Below are 22,153 nucleotides of genomic sequence, written 5' to 3'. Positions count from 1 at the left end.
GCACTACCCTAGACCAGGCAAGTGTACTAGAAACATAAATGTACGGACAAATTCTTTGGGATACAGGAGATTTATGGATCTATGTATCAGATATACAGGAAGTAGCCATTCATTTAGGTCACTGCTCTTCGCCATAGGACCTGGGGGCTCCAACCACCAGGGAGAAGGACCAAGTGATCATTAAGCCACCTGATTCCAACAAACGGTCTCCACTCACCCTGAGACTCGGGTTGCCATATCCAATAAAATGCTTCTCCACTCCAACTGCTCAAATCTCCAAATCCGTGCCGTTCCATCTCTGCTACCACTTAAGAACCTTAAAAAATTCAGAAAAACATCTTATACTTACACACATGCCACCAAGAACTACAGTCAAAGTCACAAGCAAAAACATTTTTCATGTAGCTATCCTGACTGTTAGCCGGCCTAAACGTGTAAGTGTTAATTCAAAAGACAGGGATTTAGAGCAAATCTGATAGGGAAAAAAATCGGGTTTGCTAGAATTTGCCTGGCCCTATGGAGTTAAGGCACATTTCAAACTCAAATAGCTTGTCAGATTGAGTTTTGAGAAGACAATGTACACGCAGTATCTGGAGAGGGAAAAAAATAGGAAGAATTGAAGATGCGTGGGAAAATCAGTAAGAGCAAAAACTCCATTGTAAGCCATCTTCATTCTAAACTCAAATTCATGCTGGCCACTGTGTAAAAATAAATCAATCTTTTAACTAAGGAAAATATTAAAAACTGCAATTTAGGAAAGGCACCTGAAAGAAACTGGGGACCACAACAGAGTATATAATTTAAGTGACGATTCTGTCACATGACACATCAACAGTGGTTGACTAGAGAGATTTTTTTAACTACTCAAACGTAAGGAATTTCATTATCTTTACACTTGATAGGAGAGCTCCTTTTGGTCACAGGACCCGGTAGAAGCTACAATTCTTTTTGTTTAGTATGTTTCCCCCACTGTGGACACTGTTCATTCAATTAATATACTTTCTACTAAGTGCCTGCAATATACAAAGTGACATATCAGCTGTACTAATATGAAGCATAGTATATTTGCCTAAAAACACACTCACAAACACAAACACACTTACTTACCGATCACCATTGTTACAAAACTGGATACTATCAACTTTATCCTGGGGGTGGGGGGGGAGGGCAGAAAACAAACACAAAAGTGATCACTCTTGTTTGTAAATAAAACAAAACAAAAAAACCCACTCCGTTTTAGAACTAGAAGCACATTTGGTTTAAAGCAAGAATGTGTACTTGTGCTGCTTAGCCCCATCATTCAAACACGTATCCTACACATTTACGTGCAAAAAACCTAACTATGACTCTAACAAGACTATAAAAAAACCTTTCCTTCTAAATTTAAAACTATATTTACAATGAATTACATCCGTATAAGAATTCACATGTGGAAAGTGATCAAAACATAAAGCAGCTGAAAACAAGGCATAACTCTGATACTTATGTACAAAAAAATTTTTTTTCTTTTAAAGTGATTTGGAACTGTTTATCAAATAATTTCACAGAACTTCCTATAGGAAAAAAGATGACCTGACCACTGAGCGGTATTCCAGAATCCTGAGAGTTATCTATCTTACTATACATTAATAAAATAGCATTCTGATTTCATGAGTGTGATTAAAATGAATAGGCCCCTTGAAACTAAACCCACCCAGATAAACTGTCATAATCAAGATTTTCAACTTAAAGCTGAAATAACCACAATATATTAGCACAGTCACATACTTAGTTGTCAATAATATCCTTCACCTTTATATATGCAACCCTTCCTACATTTAAAATTAGAATCAATAACAATTTTGTTAGCAATATTTGACTATGGACCAACAGGAATATTATTAATGATTAATTTATACAGTTTTATAACATGAATACTTACTGTGTGGCTTTCAAGTTCTGCGATTTTTTCAGGTGCTTCAAAACCCAAAAAATACATTCTGATTACATGATCAGTACTACCTGTGGCTAAAAACATACCACCTGAAATAAAAATGTTAAGGTTTAAAAATCCAGTTTGTAACAAATATCTGAATCAAATTTCTATATCAAATTAAGCAAGACCTTTTATCCCAAAATTAAGTTTATCTCAATAGATCCATTTTCTAACTCACTATATAAAGACATTTTAAAATTAATATAATACAGTGATGTTTTAATTTATAATAAAAAATATATGTATTTGGTCTTCATCCCTATTTCTGGCACAGAGCTCCTAAAACCCTTGGGAAAGATTTCCTAAGCAACAACACTGATAAAAGTATCTTGATATTCATAACAAATCAATTTCACCCACACCAGAGTTTATGTTAATAAAGTGATTCTTGGAGAGCACCTAAGAATGGGGGTGCTGACTGCCAGAAGTACCAACCATGTCATTAGAGGGTTGGAACTTTCGGTCCCACTCCCCTGACCTCTGGGGAGGGGGAGAGGAAGGGAGGTGAATCAATCACCAATGACTTAATTAACTGTTCCTATGTAACAGAACCTCCATAAAAAAAACCTAAAGGACAGGGTTCAGAAAGCTTCCAGGTTGGTGAACATGTGGAGATTTGGGAAGAGTGGGGTGTCTAGAGAGTGTCCATACACTTCATCCTCTGCATCTCTTCCACGGGGCTATTACTCAATTATATCCTTTTATATAAGCTGGAAATCTAGTAAAATGTTTGAGTTCTATAAGCTGTTCTAACAAAATAATCAAACCCAAGGAGGGGGTCAAGGGAACCTCTGGTCTTTAGCCAGTCAGTCAGAAGCAGAGCTGACAACCTGGTCTAAAGGGGGGGGGGGGGGGTCTTGTAGGACTAAGCCCTTAACCTGTAGGATCTCACACTGTTCTTTAGGGAGACAGTCTTAGAACGGAACTGTAGGACACCCAGCTAGTGCTGGAGAATTGCTGGATGGTGTGGAAAAACAAAAACAAAAACAAAAAAAACAAAACACACATACATCAGATGGGACTTTAATTAAAAAAGTAATTCAATCTGGAAATATTCACTACCTGTCACTGCTTTATTAATTGTGGCAATGACCGTATGTGCTGCTGCTCTGACAACGCCTGACAAAGGGGCTCTGCTTTCTAAACAGCTTCACATACCTAACCCTAGCTTCAGAATACAAAGTTCACTCACTCAAGTTTTCAGACTTTTATGGGGGAAAATCTTTGACTTCTCCTAAAAAGAAAGGTTACCACACAAGCTCACTGTACAAGAAAAGAAAATGTGCGATAATTTCACCAAAATGAGTGGAAAACAAATTTAAACTATAAAAATCTGCAGTTCAGCCCATTCAAGAAAATCACAGTTTTGATAGATCTCACACAGGGGGCTCACATGGATACCTTAAGCCTCCTTTTGCCAGCTGTCTGACTCTGATTACCATTAGAAATCAGAGAATGGTAGAATGGGGGAGTAAAAGACAAAAAAAAAAGCTAATGAAATAAACATCTTGGATTAAGCCTAATGAAATGGGCAGAAGTCATTTACCATCCATCTGATAAATGCTCTTGGCAATAACACGATCATCCAATAAATGATAAATAAAACTAAGAAGAAAAATTACTAAATTTATCTTACCAACACTAAAAGAAGAACAAAGCATCTGAACACCTGGTCTAGGCTTTTCCGTGAACTTCAGGGGACGTGGACTTGAAAAGAAGATGCAATTTTCAAAACTCATTAGTTCAACACATTAACAGGGTTTATAATGATGGTTTTAATCTAGCATATTTAATATTATAACCTTATTTATAAAGTACCTCACAAGTATCTCTGCATATGCTATTACAGCTGGACAGATTCTGGAAGGCTCTGTCCAATCCCTATGTTCACAAGAACCCTACCCCACAGCAAGAGCGGACCTACCAACCCCATCTCGTAACTGAGGGACTAAAACTTCAAATGCAAGTGAACCCGCCATCCAGGTTGTAGGGCAGGGTATACAGCCACCAGGGAACAGCACTGCTCAGCAGAAACTATGCGAGCCACACGTGTAACTTCAAATTTTTACAGTCGCCACAGTAAACGTAAAAAGATAAAATCAGTTTTATTTCATTTAACCTAATATATCCAGAATATCACATCAATATGAATAAAATATTGAGAACCTTAGATCCTTCTTTTCATACTACATCTTTGAAATCTTCCACAATATATGAAATACATACTACATCTCAATCTGAGCAGTTATCATCAAAGATACTTTATCTATATTTGGTTTCATAAAACTCACAGTTGAAAAACTAAATTCACATAGGTTATTTGAAATATGCTTAAAGGTTCTGTGATACCTGAATCAAGTATCAGTTTTTAAGATGAAACTGATAATTCAGTTCCTCGAATGCACTACCCACATCTGAAGTGCTCGACAGTCACACACCACTGGTGGCTACCATCCTGGACAGCACATCTCTAACATTTTTCAAAACATTTCACATACATACGATCTCACTTCCCCCCCCCATAAAATGTGCCCACTAAGATAGAATAGCTGTGCTTCTTTCACATATCTATCTAAATAGTACATTGTAGGGGCGCCTGGGTGGCTCAGTCGGTTAGGCATCAACTCTTGATTTAAGCTCAGGTCACGATCGCAGGGTTGTGAGGTCAAGCCCCACGCCAGGCTCCACACAAAGCGTGGAGTCGGCTTGAGATTCTCTTTCCCTCTCCCTTTGCCCCTCCCCTGTGCACTCTCTAAAATAAATCTTTATAAATAAACGAACAACACACTGTAAACAGTCAATAGGGCACTAACACTGTATATAATAAAAAGTAAAAAGGCAACCACAATATAGAACTTCCCTTTATAATCAGACATCTCATTAGACTAAATTAAACACTAAAGAAAGAAAACTTATCACATAATTACAGCCACTTACCTGAATTTCAGGGACTCTAAATCCCACTGCCAGAAACAAACTGTTCCGTCAGCACCAGTAGAGACCATGTATCTTTGGGAGCCTTTGGCCATTGGGCTAAACTAAAATGCAACCACACAGACAATTCCGTTTCCTGAGCTTCTACTGAAGTCATAGTTTAATGGTTTTTCAAAGTTAATTTCAACTGACACACTTAAGTAAAACATAAGAATTACAAAATACAGGCGACAGTATAGTGAAAAATCACAACCTAGGTTATCTCTAATTTATAAACGTAATGTGATCTCAGTAAAAGATTACTTTCAAAACTAATAAACAAGAAAAACTTTTACAAAGAGAAAGTGAAGTCCTGGTCTTATCAATATGAAAGCATAATACAAAGTCTCAATAATGAAAATTATGGGTCATGGTAGGTACAGTGACAGAATGACCAATGGAAAAATATACTATAAAGTCCAAATGGACCTTAATATAAAAGCTAAGATAAAGGTGCCAAAATTGGTTGCAGAAACAATGAATCACTGCATAAATGATTTACCAACTGTGCAGCAATCTGGAAACTATTCTTTGGACTGTACATCAGGATCAATTCCAAGTAGATCAAAAATTCAAGTATTTAAAAAGAAAGCTATAAAAGTATTCTAAGAAAACACAAGAATTATACCTAACTTCAGAAATGAGCTAACACTTAGGTTTAACAAAGTTCAACTGTGTTACACAAACAAGCTATTAGACCAATTTGGACCAGAGACACCCAACAAGGCTTAACAGATAGAGAGGAAAATACAAAGAAAACAAGAAAAACACACTAGGCAAAAGAATATGAACAAAAGTACCAAAGTGAGAGGGAATATGGTATGTGAGAGCAACAGAAATATCTATATGACTAAAGTGCTCATTTTTGCAAGTGGTGGAGGAATGGATTAAATGAGTAGAGAATCTGGACCCAATAAGAGCAAGAAGTAACTGCAGTTCTCAAGTAAAACCCAAAAATGTGTCAGACAGCAGTATACAATAGTCACTGGAAGGGAACAGATAAGAAAAACAACTAAGAATCAATCCACTTAATCTAAGAACCTTAACGGGAAGGAAGTACTTCCTTTCCCCAGAATGGGGAGGAAAAAGCCATGAAGAACACCACAACTTGCTGACTCATGAGTCATTCAACACAAAGGAGGTTAGCAAACAAAGACCAGGGCTGCCATTAACAGAAAAGGAAGAGCTGGGAAGAAATTTTTTTAGGTTATTTACATAATTATTTATCACTACAACATCCCAGAGAGACATAGTTTATTATCTGTTTCATGATTTTTCTCAAGATTATACACTTTGTAAGGGAGATAGGATTTGAACCTAATACTTCTTCAAAGAAGCTTCTCCCAATTTCCTTCTCTTCAAGTACAGGAAATGAAGGGTTTTTCAATGTTGAAAGCGATTACTTACATCTAAACAGATGTGTCCCAGAATAAGGACTAAAACTGAGTTTTGGAGAATATCCCGTTAAAATAAATAACTGATGATAATTAGTATCAAATATTGTTAACTAAAATTAAAATATCACAGTAAAATTTGTAAATCTGCAGAGAGTACTTTAAGAGTTCTAAACCTGAATTTCTGCAGAAGAGTTGACTCATGTTCTAACTAAACCTAATTCTTAGATACACAAGTGGTATTGCACCATACTGTCTTCTCTGTAACACCTTTAAAGTATTTTTAAATATCTAGCACGGCAAAAGATGTGAGGTTTGTTTTGCTTAGGGGTTTTGGGGGGAGGTTGGGGGGGAGAAGGGCTCTTTGTGCTTATTTTCTTCTAAATGAACTTGATGGCATGCTAAAGTCCATTAAAACAAAGCAACTGGTATTTCAAATATAAACACACTAACTTTATACCAAGACTTGGAGAGAGATGCTATCTTTACATCACTGAATCTTCACTCAGGAGTGTACTAGACATTTTCACTAATATAGATTATTCCCTCCTCCACCCCCCGACCACCGACCCCAAGGTTCTGTCATTATTTTTAAGACTTTTCTTCATACAGACTTTTCCCATTTCCTGGTTTATGTGTTTGAAGGCTTTTGTTGCTACTGTGAATTATGTTTGTATTCCATTACATCTGCTAATTGGTTATGGTGGTTTATAGCAAAGTTTTGGTTTTAGGACATAGGTCCTATATTCATTCGGTTTACTAAGATCTCAGGAGTTCTAGTAAGTTTTAATAAAATTCAAAAGTGAGTCCTCTGAGCTTGGAGTTTTCTTTTTAAATTTTTTTTTCAGTGCCCAACAGGCATTATTAACCTTTCAAGCCTTTCCTTCACTGTTTCTAAGCAGCAACATTCCTCAAATACAGATCACTGACAGCCAGCCATGCTCCATTAATCATCCTCAAAGCTACTCATCAGTGACCATAATACTTATTTCTGCATACTGAAAATGAGTCTCACTTTTCCAAGATAGGTTAGGTAAGTCCTGCATAAAGGAAACAGTAAGAGGTATGACTTCTCAGTCGCTGGTGGCTTTGTGCTTCTGTACTACAATCTCACATGGCTACTTCCAAAGTCAAAAGTTTTGAAATCTACACATTTTCAGTAACTGTTCGGTATATAACATATGCCTGGGTGCATAATAACTTCTACTTTTACAACTTGTTTGGTGGCAAAATAAGTTTTTAATGTATGCTGATCCTCTGTTTTGCTATTAAAGAGTGCACTACCCGAAGGTAGTTAGCTACTCTATCACCTGCTAAATGCAAATCTTTCCTGTTGTTTACTACGTGTGCATTCTAGACAAAGCTGTGGAGGGGGAAAATTTGTACAACATAAAACTCATCATTTTAGCTATTTTAAAATGTACAACTCACAGAGCACCTGGGTGGCTCAATCAGTTAAGCATCTGACTAGATTTGGGTTCAGGTCATGATCTCAGAGTCATGAGATCCGGCTCCACACCGGACTCCACACTGAACATGGAGTCTGCTTAAGATTCTCTCTCTCTCCTTTTCCCTCTCCCCCTCCCCCTTCTCATTCTCTCCTCCTGTCTAAAAAAATAAAAATAAAATGTACAGTTCAGTAGCATTTAGTACATTCACATGCTGTGCAGCCATTGCCACTATCTGGTCCCAGAGCTATTATTTTAGAAGATAAACTATAACCTGTCAAAGCATTTTCAGTGGATTCTCATGGCTTTTTAAAGTATATCATACATATAATATGGCGCCATACCTGTCTCTTGCCATACATGGATAGAAGTGAACCATGTGGACCTGAATCACAACACTTCAGCCCTAAGACCCTCAGCATGCATGAGTCTCCTAAGAACAGTGACCTTCTACTCCATAACTATAACAAGCTTGTCAACACTCAAGAAATGTAATATCAATATACTATTATGTAATATATGGTTCATACTGAAATTTATCCTAATTTCTCGAATGTGCTTTATAGGCTTTCTTCACTCCTAAAGCCAAGACCAAATCAAGGCTCACACATCGCATTTATACTTGTACCATTTTCTTAGTTTCCTTACATGACACTTTATTTTCTTGCCTTTCTTGAAACTAAACTTTTGAAAGATAGAGATTTCACAGACTTTTTTTTTTTAAAGATTTTATTTATTTATTTGAGAGAATGAGATAGAGAGAGCATGAGAGGGGGGAGGGTCAGAGGGAGAAGCAGACCCCCTCACTGAGCAGGGAGCCCGATGTGGGACTCGATCCCAGGACTCCAGGATCATGACCCGAGCCAAAGGCAGTCGCTTAACCAACTGAGCCACCCAGGCGCCCACAGACTGTTTCTTAATTTGAATTTGTCTGACTGCTTCCTCATGAGATTCAGGTTAAACTTTTTTTTTTTTTTTAAAGATTTTATTTATTTGAGAGAGAGAGAATGAGAGCGAGTACATGAGAGGGGGGAGGGTCAGAGGGAGAAGCAGACTCCCCGCCGAGCAGGGAGCCCGATGCGGGACTCAATCCAGGGACTCCAGGATCATGAACAGAGCCGAAGGCAGTCGCCCAACCAACTGAGCCACCCAGGCACCCCAGGTTAAACTTTTTTAACAGAAATACTACATAGGTGGATAAGAAATTTAACTACACAGCTTTATAGTTATAGATCTATTCAGATTTTCTTCCCTTTTGTGGCAGTCTTGATAAGTGTTTTTCTGAATATTTACCTGTTGCATCTTAATTTTCAAATTTCCTATATAACCATTTAAAATATTCTCTTTTTAGGGGTACCTGGCTGACTCAGTCAGAAGAGCAACTCTTGATCCCAGGGTCAGGAGTTTGAGCCCCACACTGGGGGAGGTAGAGATTACATCAAAAAATTTTTTAAATAAATAAAATATCCTCTTTTTAATGTCTAAAGGGTCTATAGAGATGCCCCTCTTCAAAGCTGACAATGGTAATTTTTGACATTCTTCTTACTTGAGCATTCTTATAGCAACATTTTTAGTCTTTCAAAGAACTTTTGGCTTTGCTGATCCTCTCTACTGTTAGGCTTCCTTTTCTATTCTTAATTTCTGTACTTATCTTCCTAATGTTCTTGTCCTCTGTTGTTTCCTGTTCTAACTTTCTGAGAAATACTTGACCCCTGAATTTCAGCTTTTTTTAAATACATGCATTGAGGGCTATAAACTTCCCTTTGGGCACAGCTTCCGCTGTGTATTAATAATCTTATGCCATGTAACAAATTACCCCAAAATGTAGCTACCGAAAACAATACATATTCATACCCCAAATCACTAAAGGTCAAGAATTCAGGAGCAGCTTAGGTGGTTCTGGCTCAAGGTCTCATGAGATTACAGCAGATGTCAGCCTGGGCTTACGTGGGGGATGGCGGACCTGCTTCCGAAAGGCCTGACTCAACATGCCTATGGCAAGAAACTTCAGTTAATTGCCATGAATGTTATGGAACAGTCCATAGGGCTGTTTGAGTGTCCTATCAACATGGCTGGTTTCCCTCAAGATGAATGAGTCAAGAGAATAAGACAGGTCAAGGGGCATGAGTCCAGAAGGCAAGAATTATCGAACACCATCTTGGTGGCTGCCTACCAAACTCTACATCCCACAATACACAATACCTAATATTTTCATTAATCAGTTCAAGTATTCTTAAATTTTTATTGTGATTTCTCCTTTAATATGTGTATTATTTAAAAGTATACTGCTTAGGGCGCCTGGGTGGCTCAGTTGGTTAAGCGACTGCCTTCAGCTCAGGTCATGATCCTGGAGTCCCGGGATCGAGTCCTGCATCGGGCTCCCTGCTCAGCGGGGAGTCTGCTTCTCCCTCTAACCCTCCCCCCTCTCATGCTCTCTCTCTCTCTCTCATTCTCTCTCTCAAATAAATAAAATCTTTAAAAAAAAAGTATACTGCTTAATTTGAGGATTATTCTCCCATTAATTCTGGCTGTTAGTAATTTCTGGTTTAACTACACTACTGTCAGAGAATATATACTTGGGATTATTTCAGTATTTTCAAATTTGTTGAGAAGTTGCTTTAAGGGTCAGAATGTGGACAGTATTTATATAAACACCCTACAAAGAAATGATGCAGATATCATATGCAATGTTTCAATCCGGCATCCAGGTCAAGGTCATCATTTGTTCAAATCAAGCTTTCTTTATAGCATAGGTTCTTCTTTCAATTACGGAGAGATGGAGGTGTGTTAACCTCCCACTATGATTGTATTATGGAGGTCCATTTTTCCTCATAAATTCTATCTTTGCTTTATGTATTTTGATGCCACATTCCTAAATTTAGAACTCTTCTATCTCATGAAACTTTTTATTATAAATTGTCCCTCTTTGCCTCTAAAAATGTTAAGTGCCTTAAAGCCCTATTAGCTAATATTAGAATGCTACACCAGCCTTATGGTATTTGCAAGTCTTCCATCCTTTCCTTCCAGCCTCCCTATAGCCTTATAGCAAAGATGGGGTTTTGTTTCTTAGTTCCGTCTGAAATCTTTGTCTCTCACTGGAACCACCTAATGCACTTACAAATAAAGTGTTCATGAACATACTGCTACCTAATCACAGCCTGGCAGCATCCTAGGTCTTCCCACCTTTCTTTCACTCTTTCTTGCGTTTTTTTTTTTTTTTAATTATTCTGTATTTCCCCCTCTATTAGCTTGGTAGTTATACACTCTATTACAATTCTTTTAGTTGTTATTTTGGAGATTACAAAATCCACCTTCATCTTATTAAAAGTCTACTTCTCAAACAATGCAAAGATGTTAAAAATACTAAAGTTACATCCTCCTGATATACAAGCTTTTACTATTATTTGTTAGATTCTCTGTAATAATTTTTCAACCCATAAGCTATTATACTTGTATACAATCGATGTTTTTTTCCATGTGCTCACACACCTTTTTTTTTTTTTTTTTTAACTCTTTATTCCTTCTTGCATCTCCAAGCCTGGGATCACATTTCCCTCTTGGCCTATTACCATTTAGAATTCCCCCTTAGGGCTGTTCCCTTGCTAGGAAATTGTCTGAAAATGTGTTTAAAGCACTATTTTCGGTAGGTTCAGAATTCCTGACAGGCAGGCATTTCCTATTAGCACTTTATTTATTTAAATAAATCCAAATGTAAGATTTTTATTTATTTTTTTTTATGTATTTGGCCCAACCTGGGGCTTGAGCACACGGCCCTGAGATCAAGTTGCATGCTCCACCAACTGAGCCAGCCAGGTGCCCTTATTAGCACTTTAGAAGCATTTCTTTGTCTACTGACTTCCACTATCCTACTGAGAAGCTAATCATCAGTCTTGCTGCTTCTTTATTTTGTCTTCTGCTTACTTTAAGATTTCTCTGTAAGGTGATGTTCAATAGCTGTAGTCTTCTGTATTCTTCTTTATTCTGCTCAAGATCCCCAGTGTTTCTGCAATCTGTGGCTCTATTTCTCCAGTGCATTTTGCAAAATTCTCGGCTGTTACACTTCAAATACAGCTCTGCTTCATTCTCTCCTCTTGTTCAGGAAACCCAATTACACATGTGGCATATGTATGTACAGACATGTAGTATCTTTTTTAGCAGAGCCTGAGAGTCCAACCTCTTCCTGCTGTGCTTCAATCCATTTATTTTCTTCCAACCTCACTTCCAGTTCATTAAATCTCCAATTTCTTCAGTCATGTCTAATGTATTAAAACCATCCACTCAATTCTGAAATTCAGCTTTTTATTTCAACTCTAGAATTTCCTCTGTACTAACTTGCAGTTCTCTGCTGCAATTTTTTCTATTCTAAATAGTCGAACTTATGTGTAGATATTTTCAATCTATATCCTCTCTACCCCTACAAGTGTGTCAAAAGTTCTGCTAAGCTTTAATGGCCACCTCCTCTGGAATTGGCAAATGCCTTCTGACTCATAGCCCCTCGCTTTCCTTATCTTGGTGTCCTAATTTCTCATTGTGTGTATCTCAGGTATTTTTTCACCTGTGTCTAACTTCCCAAGTTCTTTTTAAAAAGGAAAGCTAGTCCAAGCCACCTATACAGTGTCTTTCCTTCCTGCAGAATGCTCATTTGCTATTCTTTCAGACAGACAAAAGGTTCTACTTCTGGTTGTAATAATACTAACATTTTTGAGAATGTAAATTATATCAAATGACATTGTATAATGCTACCCTTGAGAAAGGTGTACATCAAAATATTCACAGTGACTATTTCTAGATGGTAAGATCATGGAGGCTTACCTTCTTATTTGCTATTAATTACTGTCTAATTTTTCTGCAAACAATATTACCTGTACATCTTTTTTAAATATAAATTGAAAAAAAAAAAAAACCTTTACTATAGTGAAAAATGGTTTCTATATGCCAGTAACAACAGGGCAAAGAATATAAAAAAGATTAATAACTAAAATTGTGTACTTGTTTGACTTTGAACTTTGGTAACCACTGGCAAGTAGAGATGAACTTTCTGGTGTATAAAAACTTACTACCACCCAAACAGATTTTTCAGATATTTTCAGTAGGTGATAACCGAATGTGGGCCCCATTACCAAAGGAATGGGTTATAAGACCAGAGCTCCACTTTTACATTGAGGGATTCCATGATGGTTTGAGGACAGACACCAGCACAAAGTCAGAAGTTTTCTCATGTGCTGCTATACTGGCCTAGAAGTTCATATCAAATAACACAATGCCAATTGTGGAACACACAATGAAGATTTGAATTAATGTTCAGACTATGAAAACTTCTAAAGAACTCTTTCCTTAAAATAAACAGGCATACCAAAAACCTTGCTTAAAGTTTCAAAATAAAACACTATCTCAATTCTGGTTGTCTTCATTCAAAAATAAATCTGTTATCTCTATTCTTCAAGAAAACTGACTGGAGGGCGCCTGGGTGGCTCAGATGGTTAAGCGTCTGCCTTCGGCTCAGGTCATGATCCCAGCGTCCTGGGATCGAGTCCCACATCGGGCTCCCTGCTCCTTCGGAGCCTGCTTCTCTCTCTGTCTCTCACGAATAAATAAATAAAATCTTTAAAAAAAAAAAAAGAAAACTGACTGGAAGAGGTGAGAAAAGTGTCTCTCGTCATAGGACTTCACACCAAATCCATTTAGAGATCACTTAACATATAGCCTGGGTGCATTCGTACCTGAAAGTGGAACCACTCCCACAGTTTTATCCAAAATCAAGTCAGAGGCACCAATGTGCCTTAAAAGGCCTTACAAATCGGTATCTTCCTAACAAAATTTTCAAAAAACTGACCGAACAGCACCATTTTCAGTTCTGAATGAACTAATGACTCTAAGACAGTATCCTCAATGGCTGCTAGAGAGAGACTACCAGACACTTCATGCCTAGAAGAGTGTACACCTCCAGGTGCTCAAGCCTTTAGATTAACAATCCTGAAAGTGCAGTCCCTGGGGGAGGAAGAACAGCAGCAGCGGCACCTGGGAGCTTATTATAAATGCACATTCTCAGGCCCCACCTCCGACACTTTCTATCAAATCTTTGGTGGTGGGGCCTAGCAATCTGTGTTTTAAACAAGGCCTCCAAGTGATTCACATGCACATTTAGCAGAACCACTGCTCTGGATCCAACAACCAAGTTACGGGAAATACACAGGAACATGTTGATCCGCTCTGCAAGGATGCAGACGGTAACATCCAGACTGTGGGAACTCCACACACAAACAACCCAACTCTTTAAACAAAGAAACTGTAAGGGGATTTTTTTAAAAATTGGGCAAGGGAATGCAATTTGTTTTAAGCTTCTTTTAATTGACAGTAACCAAGTATAAGATTTAAGTTTTGTCTGGTTCCTCCTTCAAACAAATAAAATATTGCTCCTGATGAGACAACTGGAAATTTGAACATGAAAAAAAAATAAGTATGATAATAATGTTTTGGTTGTGTTTATTAAGAGAAATTTTTATCTTTTAGAAAGACACACTGAAATATTTACAGAAAAATGATATGAAATCTAGGATTTGCTTTAGGTACAAAGTGAAGTGTGGTTGGAGCAAAAAACTGGCCATGGGTTAATGGGCACCTAGGGGTTCGTTATACTATTCTACTCTGGGTATGTGTAAAATTATCCTCCATGAACCGGGGCGCCTGGGTGGCTCAGTCGTTAAGCGTCTGCCTTCAGCTCAGGTCATGATCACAGGGTCCTGGGATCGAGCCTCCCATCGGGCTCCCTGCTCAGTGGGAAGCCTGCTTCCCTCTCCTTTTCCCACTCCCCCTGCCTGTGTTCCCTCCCTCGCTGTCTCTCTCTTTCAAATAAGTAAATAAATAGAAAGAAAGAAAGAAAGACAGAAAGAAAGATCATGAACCTATCCTGTTTGTAACTGACATTCCCCCAGCTTAACTGTAAGCCTAATTAGGAAGCAGGAAGTTATCCAGAATGCCTTCACGTAAAGCCCTTAGCTGCACCGGACAACATTACCTCACCCTTCCAAGATTCATGGAGGTATGATTAATTACATTTTCTCTTGGTTACTAAAATAGATCACATAATTACTAAGCATCTTACTATTTCTCATCTCTAAGGAGAAAGAATTTTAAACAAAAGTTCATACACAAATGTGCACACTAAAGCTAGTTTACCTGTAAAGATGTGATTGACCCCGTGTGTCCTTGGAGCACAGCAACTGGGGCACAAGTTCTCAAGCACCACACTCTAATTATCTTATCACAGCTCCCTGCAGCAATCATTGTATTCTCATAGTTTACTGCCATATCTGAAATTTCTGCAGAATGACCTCTTAATGTTGATAACAGGCGGCCATTGTGTGTTGACCAAATCTTCACCAAACAATCATCTGAACCCTGAGAAAAAATACACCCAAAAACAAATGTTAAAACAGCAAGTCTTTTCTAGCATTTTTTTTTCATGTTTACAGCAGCTTTATTCACAATTGCTAATACTTAGAAGTAACCAAGATGGCCTAGCATTTTTAAAAATACTATTTACGTGTCACTCAAATTAAGTATAACTCTTCTCTTTCCAACTGTGTAATATTCTGTAAATTATGAATCTTACAGTCAGAACACGTATGGAACAATTTTTTTCTTCAAATCAAATAACATCTCTATAAAGATACTATGAAGTTTTCATTTCTGTGGATCAGACATTATAAATACTATTTTCCCAAAATTCTCCGCCAAGCAATGAGTTCAACTAAAAGTTCATGGCTCACCTATTTCAATTAACAATGGTTAAATGTCAGTTTTGCTCACATCAAGCTAAATAATTTGATATGCATTAGGACAGACCTACGGTTCACCGGCTAAGTGAGTGGCAATCTCAAAAACAACTAAAAAAGAACGGGACTAGCACCCTCATTTTAAATAACCCAACAACAGGGTCTCAAATTTGTGGCACCAGCCAGCATCCATCTAACTCAGCAAATTTTTTAGTATCTACTCTGAATCTCACAACTGAAAAAGGAAACTTAAACTTCTGACCCATCGTAATCTTCCCTTAAAATATTAAAATGTTAGATTACAAATATTTATAGTTTTATAATAATAATAAAATAATCTTTCACTGTTCAAGTAATCAATTTCCCTGGATCAATGAGTAGTCAATATGAATATGAATCACCTGCAAAGATTTGGATTTTTATGGAAGCTTTTTTGGTCTGTTTTCGTTACTGGACATACTAGAAACGACCCTCATTAGTAGGTCTAGAATGGGATGGAAGGGAAGTATTAGGCATGCATATTTTTAAGATCCCTGATGATCATGCCCATGAACCACTAAGTCAATGTCTCACAAACACTACACAAGGCCTGGCTATCTGCATCTGAATCACTTGGGATACTTAATAAAAATGCAAATTCATGGGCCCCACCCCAGATCTATGGAGTCAAAATCCCTGAGAATGGGAACCACAGAATCTACGTGTTTTATAAGATCGCCTACAGGATTCTAATGCACACTGAAGTGCTCCAGATGATACCAAATTGAGTTTAAAAAACATTAACTCACGGTAAAGATTCTATGTCCTGTCCTATCAAATGCTACACAGTAAACAGCAGACAGATGTCCAAGAATCCTTCTGTGCATTTTTATATGCTGATACATAGTTCCTGGAAATGCTGTGCTAAAAGTGGAACACCCTGTGAGTTGTTTTCCTCGATGTATCTCCACTAGGAAATAAAAACAATGAAAATGGTTAAGAAGAGCCAATAATGTAAAAAACGAAGAAAAACTCCACAACAATTTCTAGAGGGTCACAGAATCTATGTTCAAGAAATCCTAAGGATACTAGTTTCTCCCCAACTCTGTTCTACTATAATCACCATTATGGGCTTCTTATTAGCATAAGATTATCTTTCAATAATTTTTACTACATTTAGTAATAACTTTAGGAAAACAGTAAGTCTGGAAATGGGTACTTATCACTACTGAAACAACACTACCAGTATTTCCTTTTAAATTTTAATATAGCTGTTAAAAAGCCGTTACAAAGTCGGTCAAGAAATTAAAAGCTGGGGTTCGGTCACGTGCCAAGCCACGCTCACTCACCAAGACTGGGTGGGGAACCATAGTTCACTGGCATTTCTGGAGGTCTTCCTCTGTGAAGAGCAGCAAAGGCAGAGCCCTTCCAAACTGTGTGCCTGCAGTCTTTAAAACGAATTTTAGATACACATAAAATCTTGAAAGTTAACCCCAAGAAAGATTTTATAGAATACTTACGTATATTGTAACAAACTGTTTATTCAAAGTTTTACCAACTAATATACTTTAACAGAAAAGCCCTAGAGATTTATTAGACTATTTCTGAAGGGGAAAAAAAAATTAAGACATCTCAGATACAACAACAACAGCTAACATGAGTACAGCACTTTACAGTGTACAAAGTGCTTTCCACGTACATCGTCTCATTGAATCCTCACAACAACCCTGTGAGGTAGGTGTGATCGCCAACGCACAAGTGAGGTAACTGAGGCTCAAAGGTTCTGGGACCTTTCAAGAGACCCGCTGCCAATGACCCAGTCCAGACGGACCGTAAAACCAGATCTTTTGACTCCCAAGTCCTAGTCTATGCCGAGTAAGTTTTTATTCGTCAGTGCAGAATTACACCACACGATATGAATGGTAAGAGATCTTAATCACAACGGATCCAACTTTCCCAAAATGGAAATTTTTGTAAGAAAAATTTTATTTGACTGATACGAAAATCCTTAAAATGTTAACGGAGTTTCAAAATTAATTTTGGCCAATATTACCATGACTTTAATCTCCTTAGGAAATACTGACAAAATTAAATGGCTTTCCTCTTGTTTTAGGATCACGGATAAGCCTTTACCTAAGAGCACGCAGGATCTGTGAGTGTGAACGCTAATTCTAGAGTCCCGTCCCTTTTTGACCTATCAACAAATACACTAAGAAGAAACATCTGCCCCCTCTATAGGAGATAGCAGCAGAACACAGATTATGCTGTGCCAGAAATTAGCTTCTTCACAAATGAAAGAGGAAGGGAAGGAAGGCATATAAACCTCTACTGAGCCTCGGGTGCCCCAACCTAACACACATATTACTTTTTACATGAAAGGATTCATTACCACTATCATGACCAAAGAGCAGTTACAAGGCATCCTCTCTTGACGCCAGTACAAAACAGAGAAACATGGGCCCCTACCCTAGGGCAGCTGGCTTAAGTCTCTTCTAAGGTCTGCCAGTTCCAAAGCAGTGCTCATCACAAAACGACACGGAGCTTGACACAAGTAAAGAAAACAGAGGAAAACAGGCCACTCAGGCAACTACTACATAACAACCTAAAATAGAATAATTACAAGGGGAACGGGGACGCAGAGAAGGGAGAATAAGAGCAGTTTCCTGACCCAAGCCACAGTGTGGCAGGGCCACAGAGCACGAGGAAATAACTAAAGCTGACAAACCAGGCTGGCATGGAAGCAGGAAGGAGGGTTGTTCTTCCTCAGTCAAGCTTTACCCTGCTGGTGCACCTAGGCGGCAGCAGCGTCTCAGCAACGGATCTTAAAGGCAATCATGGGGAGTGCACGTGACACACACTCAGGATCAGAATAAAGGTAATCATGGGGAGTGCACGTGACACACACTCAGGATCAGAATAAAGGTAATCATGGGGAGTGCACGTGAACACACACTCAGGATCAGAAGAGCCAACATTCTTGCCCGTTAGCAGTTCAGCCATGTTGTATACATAGATCATATCACATACATATACTTAGTCTAGGTGATTTATACCAAGCTAACAGAAAAAGAACAGCAATTCCAAACATTTTGCTACCACATAACTTCGCAAAAAAATTAAATTGATGAAAAAGAACCATGCAATTGTACATTTTTGGTGCTTGTTTCAAACTGCTACCAATTTAAAAAATCACTTCCCCTTATTACAAAGGGCTTTCAGAATCTAAATACCAAATAAAATACTTCTAGCATTTAAAGAGTTTATTAGACACATACAATTACATTCAATGAAGTTATAAGTGAGCTACAAAATGGAAAATTAAGAACTCACATCGATAAAACCTCAAACACATCTCAGAATAAATTCAAGCTTTTTCGCTTAACATCTAAACCTTTATCATTTTTTTAAATGCAGAAGGACCCATTAAACACTTATGTAGTAAAATTCAATGTCTATGCTAAACGCAGAAAATTTTATAGTCCACAGCATGGTTTATAGTTACATATCGCCTTTCTTCCACAATGCATACATTACTTCACAATTATAATTATTATTAAGCTACAAAGCAGAACACTTCTTCAAATTAAGGTACCTTTTGCTGTACGTAGCAAAGACTGCCTTCCTGCACCAAGTAAAGAAGTGACTCTTGAAATACTGGGTGGAATTTCTTTATCCAACATGGGACCAATGCGCTGGCAGATTTGCAACAGATGATCAGGAGCCACATGCTTATTGGACAAGACCTAAATTGGAGAACAAGTTTTAAAAACATTATTTACAATATTATCAATAAATATTAAACTCTTAGGGATAAGTCTGACAAAACATGTGAAAAACATGTACAAGGAAAACTACAAATCGTTGCTGAAAGAAATTACAGAAAATCTAGGGGCACCTGGGTGGCTCAGTTGGTTAAGCGACTGCCTTCGGCTCAGGTCATGATCCTGGAGTTCCCAGGATCGAGTCCCGCATCGGCTCCCTGCTCAGCAGGGAGTCTGCTTCTCCCTCTGACCCTCCCCCGTCTCATGCTCTCTCTCTATCTCATTCTCTCTCTCAAATAAATAATTAAAAAAAAAAAAAAGAAATTACAGAAGATCTAAATAAACAGCAAACTGATCTATAGGTTCAAAGCCAACCCAATCAAAATCCAAGCAGGCTTTTTTGCAGAAAATGACAATTTTATTCTAATATTCATATTCAAATGCAAGTGGCCTACAAAAGCCGAAGCAGCTTTAAAAAAAAAAAAAGTTGAGGTATAAAAATAATACTTGACTTCAGGAAATCATTGTATGAGGGCAACTGATTTTTGACAAAAGCACAAAGGACAAAAGATAATCTTTTCAACAAACAGAGCTGGAACAACTGGATATCCATTTGCCAAAAAAATTTTTTTAATTAGCTTTGATCCATACATCACACCATAAACAAAAATTATCTCAAGACAGATCACAGATCTAAATGCATAATCTAGAGGGGCGCCTGGGTGGCTCAGTTGTTAAGCATCTGCCGTCAGCTCAGGTCATGATCCCAGCATCCTGGGATTCAGTCCCACATCGAGCTCCTTGCTCAGTGGGGAGTCCGGTTCTCCCTCTCCCTCTGCCCTGCTTGTGTCCCCTCTCTCACTGTGTCTCTCTCTGTCGAATAAATAAATAAAATCTTAAAAAAAAAAATAAATGCATAATCTACAACTGAAAAACTTATCACAGAAATCACTGGAGAAAATCTTTATGACCTGGGGTTAGATAAATATCTCTAATGACAACAAAAGTACAATCCACACAAAAACCAGCCGATAAACTAGACTTCATCAAAACTAACAGCTTCTGGTTTTTCAAAAGGCGCGGTTCAGAGCATGAAAAGACAACCCACAGACTGAAAAAAAGTGTCTGCAAAGCATATCTCTGATAATGGACTTGTATCTAGAATATAAAAAACTCTCAAAATTCAATTATTAAAAAAATCTAATTTTTAAAAACAGGCAAAAGATGTGAACAGACATGTCACACACACACACACACACACACACACACACACACACACACACACACAAAAAGATGCTCAACATCATTCACTGGTAACTGATGAAACACAAATTAAAACCATCAGGTATTAATACACACCTGTTAGAATGGCTAAAATTAAAAGTACTGGCCAGACCAAGATTGACAAGAACATGGAGAAACTGCTGGTGGGACAGAACACAGTACAACCACTTTGGAAAACAGTTGGGTGCTATTCCCCGAAGCAGACTGAGGTGATCGCTGTTCACTTGACCCAGACAGAAAACCCTACAAAATCATGCAAACCAAGAGGTTCAAATCTTCGTGTTCACTTTAAGAACACACGTGCAACTGCCCAGGCCATCAAGGGTACACTTATCTGAAAAGCCACTAAGTATCTGAAGGATGTCACTTTGCAGAAGCCATGTGTGCTATTGCCTTGCTACAATGGTGGAGGTGGTAGGTGTGCCTAGGCCAAACAGTGGGGCTGCACACAGGGTCATGGCCCAAAAAGAGTGCTGAATTTTTACTGCACACGCTTAACAATGCAGAGAGTAATGCTGAACTTAAGGGTTTAGATGTAGATTCTCCGGTCATTGAGTACATCCAGGTGAACAAAGCCCCCAAGGTGCAGTGTAGAACTTACAGGGCTCATGGTCAGATTAACCCACACAAGAGCTCTTCCTGGCACACTGAGCAATCCTTACTGAAGAAGACCAGATTGTTCTTAAACCAGAGAGGAGGCTGCACAGAAGAAAAAGATACCCCAGAAGAAAATGAAGAAACAAAAACTTATGGCCCGGGAGTAAATGGAGTATTACTCAGTTATCAAAAAGTTATCAAAAAGAATGAAATCTTGCCATTTGCAACAAAATGGATGGAACTATAGGGTATTATGCTAAGTAAAATAAGTCAGAGAAGGAAAAATACCATTTGATTTCACTAATATGTAGAATTTAAGAAACCTGAAACATACCTCGAGATCTCACTTTTGGTTCTTATGCATTAATTCAAATATAAAACAAGCCTGGATTCAATATAAAGTTGTTGTGGGGCACCCGGGTCACTCAGTCAGCGGAGTGTCCAGCTTTTTTTTTCCCCCCAGATGAATCCAGCACTTTATTTAATTATAGCAAGCAAGGAAGTGCTCACTTATTCTCTACTTAAATGCCATAGTTAGGCAAAAACATTCAGACCTATATTGAGAACACCTCGCTGAAAGTTTCCAGAACATTATTTGCCACTCAGTACCCAAGCTGTTGAGATTTAAGATCACCTTTTGGCAGTGTACCACAGGATTCTAAACAAACAGGACTTCACCCATATCGCCTTAATTTCTTGATTATCATGTCTTGCTTTCTATCATCCATCGGAACAATTAGTTCAGCTTCTTTAATCGCATAGCTTAAACCTGACGCTTCCCGGATGTAAAAGCTGAGTGTCCAACTCTTGATTTCAGCTCAGGTCATGGTCTCAGGGTCGTGAGATGGAGCCCCACATAGGATTCTATGCTCGGCATGGAGTCCGCTTGAGATTCTCTCCCTCTCCCTCTGCCCCTCCCATTTCCCCCACTCTGTCTCTTTTTCTCTCAAGTAAATAGAATATTTAA

At 38.1% G+C, this 22,153-nt stretch overlaps 1 protein-coding gene across 1 annotated transcript in view; it reads right to left on the bottom strand.

Annotated features, from left to right (window-relative positions):
* The window catches only part of BRWD1 (bromodomain and WD repeat domain containing 1), a 105,446-nt gene that overhangs the window by 65,948 nt on the left and 17,345 nt on the right, over nucleotides 1-22,153 (bottom strand). The window contains 9 exon segments of the mRNA XM_021679271.2: nucleotides 218-316; nucleotides 1,108-1,148; nucleotides 1,922-2,022; nucleotides 3,612-3,682; nucleotides 4,913-5,013; nucleotides 14,967-15,188; nucleotides 16,354-16,514; nucleotides 16,894-16,992; nucleotides 19,137-19,287. Of these exon segments, the coding sequence (XP_021534946.2) occupies nucleotides 218-316; nucleotides 1,108-1,148; nucleotides 1,922-2,022; nucleotides 3,612-3,682; nucleotides 4,913-5,013; nucleotides 14,967-15,188; nucleotides 16,354-16,514; nucleotides 16,894-16,992; nucleotides 19,137-19,287 (1,046 nt within the window).

This window comes from Neomonachus schauinslandi, chromosome 1, assembly GCF_002201575.2.
Source record: "Neomonachus schauinslandi chromosome 1, ASM220157v2, whole genome shotgun sequence".
NCBI classification, from domain to species: domain Eukaryota; kingdom Metazoa; phylum Chordata; class Mammalia; order Carnivora; family Phocidae; genus Neomonachus; species Neomonachus schauinslandi.
The sequence above is the reverse complement of the archived record's forward strand: the minus strand, read 5'-3'. Positions and strand labels throughout refer to the sequence as shown.